This window comes from Megalops cyprinoides, chromosome 1, assembly GCF_013368585.1.
Source record: "Megalops cyprinoides isolate fMegCyp1 chromosome 1, fMegCyp1.pri, whole genome shotgun sequence".
NCBI classification, from domain to species: Eukaryota; Metazoa; Chordata; class Actinopteri; order Elopiformes; family Megalopidae; genus Megalops; species Megalops cyprinoides.
In genome coordinates, this window is record NC_050583.1 from 46,163,893 (window position 1) to 46,177,641 (window position 13,749).

Here is a 13,749-nt window from a genome sequence, read left to right on the forward strand (position 1 = left end):
ACGATGACATTCACTTTAGAGACAAAATTTGCCACCCCGATTGTTGAGGGGATGATTAAACAGTCAGGAGCGGACTTGCTCCAATGTTAAGAAATGTGGAGCACACCCACAACATAATGGCAACGTTGTAAAAATGCGATAACAGTGCTTGAACATTACAGAGGGGCAGAAATCTGGAAAAAACATTTGATGTAGTGGTTGTCAGACCTCTTTCAGCCGGTAGTGTAAATGCGTAAGTTAATATGTGATGTATTGTCCTTTCATATCTTATAACAATGCTTTGGGTCCAGTTCCAGCTTCTTTTCATTACCTTCTAAGGGTAGAGCCCTCGCAGTGTGAGACAAAAACTCTGGGAGTGAAACTTAAGCAGCACCATTAAAACAATTCTGTTCTCAGAGCATCCAGTTTCAGAATGTCCAGCTCTTCCTTTAACAGCGCCTTCATAGCCACTTAATAACCATGTAATTGTCAAATGTGCTGTTACCGAGTGATCAGGATCAGAATCAGACTTCATTGGCCAAGCATCCTCCTACACGTACAAGGAATTTGACTCCGGTTCCAGGGTCTCTCGTAGTGGTTTCATACAACGTCATACAAGTGACAACAAAAAATACCGAGCAGCAGCGGTACAACAAACAACAACAGTAGCGCAGGACACGCTACGCTGTGGAATAAGGATGGAGTGAGTGAGGTATATATGAACAGCTGTTGCACAATCTTGCGAAATTAGCACTGATGTTCCTGTAAAACACCACATTATTGCAATGTCAGCAGTAGCATTCGTTACTGCCCTGTTAAGTAACTGCAGCTGCATCTGCTGACAAGCCTCACTGGGGATCACCAGTGGCGATTCCCGGCAACAGTGAGAAATCACAGGGGGCACGCCATCACGTCGGAGGGAGAGTCGAGTCAGCCACCGGGAACTTTCCTTTGCCAGCATGGTTTGTGATTGGCGTTTTTCTCCCTCCAGTAACTCTGAGTATCCTCAGCCTTCTTCATAGAGATGTCAGCAGCCCATTTTAATGATGCTAAATCCAGCACTGTCCCTGTCTCCCTTCTCCAGCTCTGTGCAGTAAAGTGCAGCATAAAATCTGTCAACTGTGAGCCTTAAATATCACAACACAGCAGAATAAATAAAACGCAATAAAGTACAGTAGTACTCTATAGTAGTATTACAATACAATATTTTATGCATTGCATACCATAGCATAATCAGCAGAGTATTGTATAGTATAGTACCATATACAGGCAGCAGTGAGGTATAGTGGAAAGGAGCAGGGCTCATAATTGAAAAGTTGCTGGTTTGATTCCCCGCTGGGGCACAGCTGCTGTACCCTTGGGCAAGGCACTCAACCCAGAATTGCCTCAGTAAACATCCAGCTGTATCAATGGATAACATGTGAAAATGTAAGTTACATGTAACCCATGCAAGTTACTCTGGATCAAAGCATCTGCTAAGTGAGAAGAATGTAATGTAATGTATAGTACAGTACAGAGTACATGTATAGTATAGTATAGTATAGTACATGTCAGAGCAGTGCAAACACGCATCTCATTTTGTGGATCTCGTTACTTGTCCAAAACATTAGGACTCCTGCTCATGAGTGGGAGTAGGAGTGGGAATAGGAGTGGGGGAGGCTGTCTTTGAGCTGCCTGCTCTCGTTTGGACAGCACAGCGCATGTAAACAGGCACGGGTCGTCATGGTGAGCAGCTCGCTAGTAGACAGTCTGTTTGACAGTTTCATTCCATGCGGGAGTGCCAGCGAGTTTGACCAAAAACCGGGGTTTGAATTACGGGGGGGTTGGGGGGGGGGGGATTTGATCCCCCTAATTAAGACTTGGACCCCCCCAAAACAGCTAAAAACAACAGTTTGGGGGGGGGGGGGGGGTTGAAACATTTATATATCCTGTAATTGTAAATATTAAAATATATTTCCCATATTCATGCCTGGAAGAATCTTGTAATATGAGTTCAGACACCCCTAAAGTGGACCATACTTTGTAATATTTACAATTACAGGTAAGATGGATATATAGTCCAAGTCTTAATTAGGGGGGGTTAGACCCCCCCACTCCCCCCGTAATTCGAACCCTGCCAAAAACTGTGTCATTCATTCACCAAATCCCAGAGCCTTCCTCAGCTAATGACTAAATGAGCTCACCCCTCCAGAGGAATCGCCAGCAGCACAATCACACAGAACCATCAGCAACTGCCCTGCTATCTCAGAGAACTGGATAAAATTACAAAGCAAAAATGAGGACACTTTGATTTGTGGAGGTTGAGAAGCAGCGAGGGAAACTGAACTGCGTTATTTGTCCAGCAGAAGCCTTCCTGAAGACCAGCGTGTAGTGAGTAACACACACTCTCCATACTGCTGCATAACACACACTCTCCGTACTGCTGCATAACACACACTCTCTGTACTGCTGCATAACACACACTCTCCGTACTGCTGCATAACACACTCTCACCATACTGCTGTAATGCACAGTCTCCATACTGCTGGATATTTACAGAGGACACAGCTCCCGCCCTCTCCCCAAATTCAGGATTCAGACCAACAGCCCTCTTACAACACACATTACATTCATTACACTTTGGACTAATGTAAATTCCATTACATTTATCATTTGCTCTTTTGTAAATGAGACTGAAAGGAACTAGAGACACAGGGCACACAAACACACACACACACACGGCTGCAGGTGTGAGGCAGCTGAGCGTAGCCTCTTCAAAACTTTCCTCGAGATGCACAGCCTGTCACAAAATTCTCAGCTGTAAGAAGCTCACTGCATTGCAAGCATCTGAAGTGCCTTCCTATTGCTGCATTCATCTAAAGAGTGTCCCAATCACTGAGTCAGTCTACAGCACGTCCCAAACACTGCGTGAGTCTAAATAGCGTCTCAATCACTGTTAGTCTACAATGCCTCCCAACCAATGTGTGAGTCCAAGATGCCTCCTAATCACTGTGTGAGTCTAGGGTGTCTCCCTAGCGATGCAGACACCGATCACCTTTGACCTCTGCTGAATAAGACCCAGAGTGACAGATGGCCTTCCATGGTTGCGACACCTGTCAGGTCAACAGATCAAAGCTGTAGGGTGTACACGCACACAGACACACGCACGCACGCACGCACACACGCACGCACGCACACATACAGATAAAGAAGCAGACTCTGCTGACTGTAGAGCCCTTAGCTGAGTTCTGAGTTCCTTGCAGAGATAACGTGTAGCTGCCAGCCTCGAAGCACACCCCGGAGCCCTTCCCTGTGCTCTCAGGAATCTCCTCAGGAGGGAGAGGAGTTGGCGTTGGTTTGTGTCCTACCTCTCTGCTCGGCCATGGGTGCCCCCCCCTCTCGCTCGCTCTCCTCCGGCTCACAGCTTATCTACTGTTCCTCAGCAGGTCCCATCCATCTCTGTGGCTCCTTTATAAAGAGAGGTGCCGAAGGGGGAGGAAGGACCTCCCTCACTTGCTCTCTGCCTCTCTCTCTCTCTCTCTCTCTCTCTCTGCGTCTCCCTCTCTGTTTCTTTCTCTCAGCTCCTCCTCTTTACTCTTGTGTGCCTGCTACCATGTTGTCCATGTTTGTGTCTGTGCATGTCTGTGTGTATGTGTGTGCATGTTTCGCGTGTGTTTGGTGTGTGTGTGCGCGTGAGTGTGTGTGTGTATGTGTGTATGTTTGTGTGTGTGAGTGTGTATCTTTGCTCTGCGCTTTTGCTGATTTCGCTACGCTGTTACACGCAGCATCTTCTGCGTCTTTCTATGCCCTGTTGCTCCACACATTGCCTCCCTTTGTCTCCTCAGCGATTATCCGTGAAACACGAGCTCCACTCCCACCCACAAACAAGGAATTATTTGTTTTCTTTGGTGCTGTGCTGCTATTGGGTGATATCCTGTAACTGAAAGGCTACTCACACCATCAGGATTTTGGCACACCAGTCCCCCTAGAGCCAGAGGCAACCCCCAAACCACAGACTCTGTGCAAGCTCAGAACCCCACCAGTACAAGTCTGAGGGCCACTCAGTCCTTCAGAGTATATGGTTTTGGATGTTTTTAAAGGAATTTGAAGCATCATGGGCTTAGCTATTAGAGAGAAGTCATTGTAGGTGATATAAAGAATCACTGATGTAGTTCTGCAAGCAGTGCTATAGTTCCACATAATAATTACTATAATAATCATAATCATAATCATAATCATAAGACTGCCACCTACTGGCCTAGTAGGTCCAGTTGGGTTTTCTCAGATAATCTTCCATGCAACCATTAAACAATCCCAGCACTGCTTAATTTAAGGCAGGAGAGGGTGGGTGATTATTACTTTTTTAGAAAACAACCCGAGCTTGTTCTGCTTTATGGGGTGTAGAGGAAACACAACTCACGGGCACATCACCTTCTGGAGTAACACAGTCGGACTCCCTCCTAAACTGTGAATTACAGAAATGTGGCATCCCTGCAAGCTGTCTCCTAGTGACTGTTTCCGGGGGCAACACAGCAGCCAGGTTTATCCCAGCCCAGATGTTGTGAGTGTGAGGTATTCCATCCACAGGTTGCATGTGATGCTTTGGCTTCATCATTTACAGGGTACAATGTTCACCCCTGGGTGTGTCAGCAACCTGGCTAGCTTGGAAACAGTAACTGGAATCTCAGCCTCTGTTGTGCTTTGCCTATTGAACAGGGTGTTAAAAAAAAGGCAACAGTGTTTTCACTTCTTGTCAGACAAAAGACCTAAAGTCACGTGGATGATGTATGTTAGGAAATATGTAAGAGACACACCATGTAAGCCATGTGACTGGGTGACAGAGCGGGTGTGTGAGTGTCACACGATATACTATGGATATGTTGAAATGCTGCAGTTAAACATTCTCTTTTACAGTTACTACAGGCAGGATTCCTGACCCTTCTGTCAGGGGGCTCTGCAGGACTGCTGTCCTGGACTGAGCATGTGCACGACCCTGTAGATGTTTACCCAGTCCTCTGTACTCCCTATCTACAGTGTATTAGTGACAGATACTGTCCCAGGAACTAGGGTAAATCCCCAAGGACCTTTCATTGTTTTTTTTACTTTGTCTGGGCCATACCTTTTAAGAAAAAGATTTATTTCTAACTGTCACTTTAATGAGCCACTGGAGAAACTACAGCTCTACTGGACAATTTATGGGGTTCACCCCCCTCCCCTTCCAAATACCTCAACTGTGATAACACATCCAGATTGAATCACTGCTGACATACATCCCATAATCATCAATAGCACTTCATATGCTTGACCCCGAGGCTATGGATAAAGTCTTTATGATTCCACACTGTGCTGGAATGGCCTTGTTCTCCACCCAATCTCCACCCTTACTGCCAGTGAAATCAGCACAGAGTGCTTTTGGGACAGTTACATGGTAGTTAGCTCAACAGATTGTGTTTGTTCAATGTCTCATACTCATTCACCTCTTCACCTAACCTATTCATTGATAGATCACCTGATTATATGTACCACATACAGACCCAGGCTGTGTTCTTGGTGGATATAATGTGTGTCCGGCTCATTGCTGATCTGAAAAGCTGAATGCCACAATGTTGCAGGGGCCCCGACTGGCTCAGCTGGAAAGGAGCTAGCCTGGAGTGAAGGCTGTGGGGAAGGCTGAGGGTGGATGGGTGTGGATGGGGGTGTTCTAGGGTGGAGTGCAGGCTGAGGGTGGATGGAGGTGGATGGGGGTGTTCTAGGGTGGAGTGCAGGCTGAGGGTGGATGGGGGTGTGTAGGCTGGCCTGCGCTTATAAGGCAAAAGTAAATAAATAGAATTTACATGCAGAAGTTACATGCAGATTGTGTATGTGTGCACCAGGCAGCACGCAGACAGGGAGTCTGGAGGCATTTCCAGGGACATAAACAGTTGAGAAATCTCTTTGAATCATTTCAAAAGCGTCTCTCGTTTCCTTCACTGCATGCACATCTGTTTCAGTTCCCCACACAAACTGCAGCCGTGAATAGAATGACAGACAGAGGAGGGGGTCATCTCTGGTCCATCTCCTTCCTAAGACTGTTTGCACATTAGGTCAAAATGTGGACTCATCCAAGTCCAAGTCCGGCCCTGCCGTTTGTCTGAGTTCCATTTCAGCATGATGACGAGCTCAGTCTGTATTGAAGCAGAAAATCTTGGCCTGTATTGTTGTTTTTTCCTCCCTTTAGATAAATGGATTTCAGTACCAGTGAATGAGGTAAGTCTCTAACCCAATCCACACCGCAGGAAGAGACACCTCATTTCCATTTATATTCTTTATTCCCCACCTTTACTTCAGTGTGAAAGCCAGAATTTAGCCAGCATTTAGCCAGCAGTTTAGAGTCGCTTTTCATACTTCTAAGATTTTTTTGCTGGTTTATACCTCTCTGCAGTGTAGACAGAGCTGGTAAGTTGCTGTCATCTGTAGCACTTGGACAATGGTTTGTAGATCACAGAATCACTTTTCAATCACAGAACACCCACAGCAATAAAAGCATGCAGTAGGCATTATATTTATGTGCTGTTAGATCAGAGTAAAACTATGTTTATACTGCTCTACTGAGAGGGAAATGGCTTTTCTACTGCAGTCACAGTGAAGCTACATCTACAGCCTGCGCGGGTGTGAGGTAGTGCGAGACAACTACAACCTACAACCTGCAGCTGTGAAAGGTGGTGTGAATTTCTGCTGTGAAGGGTGGTCAGAGGGTAAAGCTGCTGTTTAAGGATGGAAGATTCTGACCATATTTGGTGCTGATTGCTGTACAAGGTGCTTTTGTCTCATCAGGTTACAGCATTTATCAAAGGCGGAAGAGAAGGGACCGTTATGATAAATCATTTTTCACCACTTTTATGATGAATTATAATCTGTCCATTTATGCATATTTATTTATGCATTCATTATTTATGCATATTCATTTTATTCATTATAGACGGGAATAATGTATGTGCTTTGTTAGATTAGTTTTACTGAATGTATTTTAAAAATTACTGAACTTGGTTTATTTCCCTCACAGAGAAACCAGAACATTTTTCTCTGTAATGCAACATGATTATTACGCATGCAGGATTTCCCCTCTTGTAAGCAAGTTTCACTTCAGTGGAAGAATATGCGCATGTGGTGTGCCTGGCCTTGGTGCGTATTATTATGTAGCATAGTGGTTAAGGAGCAGGACTCGTAACCGAAAGGTTGCCGGTTCGATCCCCGCTGGGACACTGCTGCTGTACCCTGCTTAACCCACAGTTGCCCCAATAAATATCCAGCTGCATAAATGGATAACATTGTAAAGAACTGTAACCTATGTAAGTCGCTTTGGATAAAAGCGTCTGCCAAATGAAGAAATGTAAATGTAAATGTGAACATGCTGCAGTGACTTAGGCCGTGCATAGCCTGCAAAGTGTCTTGGTCAGGTCAGTTTGAAACCACATTGCAGAACTACTGACATTATCAGTACTGTCCTGCGGACATGTCACCAGTATGGTGTCACCACGCTAACGTGCTGACTAAGCCAGTGGAAACAAACCATTTACCCACAATAAACCCACTGCTGCGCGTGAGTATGTGTGTGTGTGTACGTGTGCTCCTCTCATTGTTGTTGCTTCATATGCACTTTGTTAGGCAATATTCTGCCTGTCACAGTGACAGGGATGTTGCGCTGCGATGGTCGGATATCAGGGCCCCATGGTCCTCCCCACCCAGCAGCCAGTGATGTACTTGGGGGAAATGACCGTGTGATAGCCTGCCATCCTGTTTTCTCCAGCCGACAGACTCATGGTCTTTTATAGCACTGAATTATATTGTTATATGTGTAATATGCAGTTTTTTCTTGAACTAAATGTGTTTTGTATGGGTCGCCCCACAGCGGGGTGAGATTGAATTGCCAGAAGAAGTACATGGTGTGAATGTCAGCTGTGGATAACTTTGGCAGTTGCTAAATGTACAGACATATTACTACTATATTTTTACCTAAGTAAAACTGCATAACAAAATGCAATACCATGTTGCTACAAACCAAAAATAAGATGAAAAGAGTGAATAGATGTTTGAGCTTATTCTGAATGACTTTTTATTTTCAGACAGTTTTAACATGTGTTCCTTTTTTCATGGAAGCAAAGGATTGTAAGAGGCCTTCTCATGCAACCTATCAATTAACAGTATATTTCACCTGAGGATCTGCAGGTTCAGCCAAAGCAAAAACAAGCAGAGTGAGGTCACAGTGGCATCGCAGAGACACCAGCTCAAACAGCACGTCACAGCTGCCAAACACTGCCAAGTATAAACACTCAGTGCAGGTTATCTGCGCAGTCAGGTAAACCCTTTGCCCTTTACTTGATGTGATTGCCACAGCAAAACATCTGAGGTGTGGTTGCCACAGTAACTTGTGTGAGGCTCTCCAGACAGACCACAATGAGAGGGCAGTCTGCCCATCTGGACAGAGGTGCAACCTGAGAACTGCTGCGAGGATAACCCAAATGCATCTGATAGGCTGCAGACATCAGCAAATGCATTTTGAAATGCAGTAGATCCTGGCTTCTTGATATAGGAGACTTTAATAGCAAGCAGCTATATCACCTTTCATACCGCTTCTGCCTAATGGCTGAAGCTAAGCAGGGCTGGGCCTGGCTAGGACTTGGATAGGAGACCTCCTGGGGAAAAGCAGGTTTCTACTGGAATTGATGTTACAGGACCAGTAGGACCCAGTTATCCCTCTGGGAAAAGTAGAAAAAAGCAGTAGCATGGGGATGGGGATGCTGTGCTGCAGGAGATGCCATCTTTCAGAGGGAGTTTAACAGCTGGCCCTGAACTCCCTGTGGTTGTTACATATTCCATGGCATCCATCTCAGAAGAGTACAGAATTCCCTTTCACCATGACAAACCACCCCAGGCTGGTTCTGTCAAAATACCCACCATCTCAAGCTTTATTACCCTCATTATACCTCCTCTGTGAGTTGAGCCTTCTGGAGATTAATGGCTGCTGTCCACCACCTGAGTGCAGCACTTTACCACAGGTGCAGGCTGGAAAGTGTTGTGAGGTCTGTGAGCTGCACAGATGCAGTTTGATATGATTTTTCCATGGAAAGGCCTTTTTCCATGTCGACGGCACTGGAGAGATATGCAAAAAAAGAGACAGCAGTTTCTTCACTGAGGCTGGAGAGTAACAAAGACGAAAACATCACCAGCCCCCACCCCTCTCCCCCCTCACCCCCTTTGCCTCCACCCCCCCACAGCCCCAACACCCCCACCCCCCCACTCCCATGACAAAGTGAAAAAAAGTGAATTCCTGAAAAGGAGAGAAGAGCTCTCAAATCCCCTGAATAAGGACGCCTTTGTTGAGTGGACTGACCGCTGGAAACGCGTTTGAAGGATGCGGTCTTTCCATTCTTCCTAAATATAGCCAACAATAGGATTCTCTGTGGCCTTTTCAAAAAGCGCTAAATATATTACTCACAATTTATGTAAAAATTTAACCCCATTGCAACCTCCCTGAGGGAAACAAATGGCCCAGGATTTCCGCTGCACTCCAAGGGGGACCCAGACTATTCTGGAGTACACACGTTTAATGAGGACTGCCAAGGGCTGTTGCCAAGGAAATGTTTTCCCATGTAGGAAAGTGGAAACTCTAAACAGCAGTGCGCCTGTATGGTTTCCATGTGTATCTTCCTCTTGTGTTGTGTTTGTGGGTGGTATTCCAAATGCTGGGAACACCTTTCAAGATAAGATTCTCTTCCTGAACGTTTTTGTGTTTATTTTTTTTCCTCCAGATGGGGTGAGCTTATTATTATGGGATGTTGGTTGCGAATGTTTTTTCCCCCTGAGCTGTTCACTACCACACACTTCATGAGCTCAGCGTCAGGGTTTCAGAGACTTCCATTCGCAACAACCAGCAGGCATCCTTGTAACTGCCTTTTGGGTCCTGTTGCCTGCTGCTTCCCCAATCTTCCTCCAAAGGGCCCTTCTTCCTCTCTGTACCTTGCCTAATTTAGTTAAATGTTTTCACCTGTGTGTAGTTAGTCTTGTCATGTGTTTTGTGTTCTTTATAAGCCCTGTCTGTTCCTTTGTTAAGTGCTCAGTCTTGAGCTACCCTGCCTTGTGTGTTTTCCTGTGCCTCAGGTTTGCTTGTTTCTAGTCACTAGTAAAGATTCTTTGTCTTTTAAAATCTAGCTGTGTTTTTTGCATCATCTGCATCTGGATTCCTCCTGCTCAGCTGTTACACTCTTCTGACTGGTGAACAGGATGTTGAAACATCGGTTAGTGGGGAGTACATTTCCCTTCAAGTGCTGCTCAATAGTTCTCAGGTGCCTGCTGCACCTGTGGCCGTTGTCACAACTGAAACTCTGGCTGTCAGCTTTTGGCTTCATGTCACCCCCTTCGGCTTGAGGTTCGATTCAGTTTGCTATGTTTCCTCATGGCCCGTCAGCCTGGAGGCCCCCTGCACTCGGTTGGGATAGAGAAAGAAGCTCAGAAGCTCACAAGTCTGGGAGGTGGAAGTTGGAGACTAACCCTGATGTGGTGGGTTTATCCAAATCAACCAATGGTTGATTCTTTCCTGACCACAAATGCCAAGCTTAGGTAGGCCCAACACTTCCTAGCTATGAGGGGTATGGTGCAACCCTGCCCTTAGTTCCAGCCATTGCATTGCAAAGCTGCCCCTAACTGCTCACTTTAACAGCAAAAGTAGGTTGAACACGTTTCGCAAATGTTCCCATCAAAGACCTGCCCTGCTGAGGTGGGGTTTCACGGCTTAAATCTACTGAAATGAGTCAAAGCCACACACATGGGAAGGATGACACACACCAGCTTTATGCTGACGGTGGGGGGCATTTGAGCTGAGAAACTTCACAGACACACACCCGCTACAAGACCGACAACTGTCATCTGCAAACAGACACGCGGTCAGGTTTTATGCCTTTTTCGAAATGGAAAATAAGCAGGTTTCTCGCAAGCTCAGGCTGAGTTCTGAAACTCTCCCCTCCTGTGTACACGCTGTGTTGGTGGAGCACGCACTGTTGGACTCAGCTCGGGTGCAGGCGATGCTGCAGCCGTGCAAACGGGGCAGTAAAAAGTGAGTCTGAGCTCTGCGGCCGGGTCACACGTGCACCGCCTGGACCGCAGCAATGCAGAAAGCTGATTAGCACTTTGTGGAGACTCAAAGCGTCTCTCTGGCTGAGGAGTGCGCAGATGGCAGCTCTTGACAGGCAGGAGATATTTTACCCGCTTTGACGCGCCCCTCAGATCCATTATAGATGAAACAGGAGACGCGTGGCGCGGATCTGTGCACTCGCTGCCTGCGAGTATAAGGGCCTCCTAAGAGTTCTGCTTTAAAGAGTAAGCACTGGCTCTGCGCAGAGAGGCTCGGGGAATTCGCCGTGACGCTGCCGCTTTCTTCTGCCGAGCTTTGAAAGGGTGATTAGCGCACATGAGGGGCATGGTGGGGATTCCGCCTGTGCGGGGTGTGTCTGTGTGTGTCTGTGTGTGTAGGGTTATCAAATATATATCACAGTCATGAGTCTCGTCATCCGACAGAACAATGACACAATAGGAAGGAGCCGAGCCACATCAGACGAGCAGGGAAAAAAAAAAATAGCAATAAAAACAGCGTTAAATAATATATAAAATTGCATTGACAGCAACAATTTCATAAATGTGCATGCCTAGCCTATATTTAAAGCCATATGCTTAACGCACCAGGTTGACCTGCTGCAAGTGGACCGCGCACCTGACTAACATATGCTGGTTCTCAAAAACACACAAGCGCTCTGATGTATGGAATCAAATTATAGCCTGTTATCATCTGATGTTTCCACAAACCAAAAGTGTTGAATACAGTACTTCCTGGACAAAAGTACCTCCTGTTCAGAATTCGCTTGCTAGTCCACCTACCCGCAAGACTCATAGAAAACAAACAAATCCAATTCACTCTTCCTCCACGTTCACCCCAGTGCTAACAGAGTACAAGCACAAGGCCTGTTCAAAACCTGATTGTAAATCTGATGGTGTTCTGTAGTGAATTTCTTGACTTACTGGGGCCCATGCAAACTGTATTCGGTTATTATTTTGAAAGATATCTCATTAGTGCACCTTGTTAATGGTGGGTATATGTTTGCAATCTGAGTTTCCCAAGTAGAGATGACATCTGGCTGAAATTTCATGTGCGTAAGTGAGACCAGCCGGCAAAGGGGGGGGGGGTTTGGGGGGGCAGCCCTGAATATTTGCCAAACAGATCCTGACAGCACATATGGTGGTTGGTTATCCAGCGTAAACAGCACATGAACGTAGCCAGGCAAAAATGCAGGGATTCCAAGGAAACGTCTAATTACACAGGAAATGAGCGTGTTTCTGGTAATGCAGCTGAGTAGGTCTGCCCTGGGATACCGCTCACTCTCAAATCTCTGTGGCGGATGGTTGCATGGCAGGTACAAACATCAGTTTAACTTTGTCTTAATCTAGACGGCTAACCACAAAACCATTTATATTTACAACAGAAAGCCTGCGGACACTTGGAGGGGACCGAGATAAGATGAAGGTGTTTGACTGGTCAGTGAGTGGGGGGGGGTGAGCTTGAAAAGACGAATAATGTAAGGCACACGCTGACATGCTGTTAATGCCCACATTCGTTAAACAGGAACCGAGCTGAGCGTCTGCGCAGCGTGGGTCAGCAAAGCCGTCTGAAACACAGACAGCGGCTTCACCCGAACACACCACACTCACATTTACTCATTTATATGACTATAAACACAATCATTAATATAACCATTAATTGCAAACAGACTGCTTTTCAGAAATATTTGACTTGTTGTCACAGCCAACCATTGGTTTCTCTGTGAAGTGTGAGTGCTACTCATTGGAAACCACGTTTACATGAGTTAGCCCATAGCTGTTTTGGGAACAAACGAGGTCACGTCCAGATGAAAGTTATTTTTTTAAACAATGGTGCATTTTTTTTGACTCAACAGCAATTTTGTGAAGTAAAACTGATTGCAATCTAGGTGGTGACTCATAGCTAAACTATCTTAAGTGTTCAGCTGTAGACTGTGGATTTGCTACACTGTTCTTTTGTATCTCTAGTGTTTCCTGAGTTGCAAACATGGGTCCCCCTCCTACACACAAACACATGCACACACACACACAGCACTTTCAACAGCAATGTGAAAAATAGCGTCAGCCTTTGTTGACGGGAGCTCTTCTGTGTGGCTCTTTGTAAAGTCGGAGGATAGCTGTGTAGATTATATGGTCTCAGGCGTGTGTTTGTGGTGTGAAAACACCTGACAAGTGCTTCAGAAAAGGAGTTAAAGGCACAGCTGGTGAGGTTCACAGGCATAGTTTGAATGAAAGCTTTTGAACTGGGGAACCGGGACAATTTTCACAACTATAGACTCAGCTCTCATTGCTTAAATTATTAACGAAATATAGTGCTTTTAAAGTACTACAGTATGAAAGTGGTTAACCGAAACACTCCATGTGAGTCTCGCTATTAAAAAAGGAATGCTTCCATGTCATGCTATTTTTTAAATCCTTGGATAGGTTTTCTCTTTCTGTCAACAAATGTTATCTGTGCTTTGAGATAAATTGCAAACGTTAATGGAAAGTCAGCAGTGATTCATTTCGAGTGCAAAACGTTGCCAGATCAACAGACGGGTACACTTGCTGCTCGAGGCCTCAGAGGCTTATGGGAGTTGTGTTTCCTGTAAACACAAAAGAGCATATACACCAGGCAAATAAACTGAGCTGAATCTGGTCCTTTAAAGCTCGTTCATTAGCACACGC

General features: G+C 45.7%; 1 protein-coding gene across 1 annotated transcript in view; it reads right to left on the bottom strand.

Annotated features, from left to right (window-relative positions):
- entpd1 (ectonucleoside triphosphate diphosphohydrolase 1) overlaps positions 1-3,475 on the bottom strand; it is a 28,223-nt gene extending 24,748 nt beyond the window's left edge. Inside the window, exon 1 of the mRNA XM_036550040.1 lies at positions 3,327-3,475. Coding sequence (XP_036405933.1) covers positions 3,327-3,342 — 16 coding nt within the window. The 5' untranslated portion in view covers positions 3,343-3,475. The remainder of the gene's footprint in view (positions 1-3,326) is intronic.
- Positions 3,476-13,749: the final 10,274 nt, after the last annotated feature.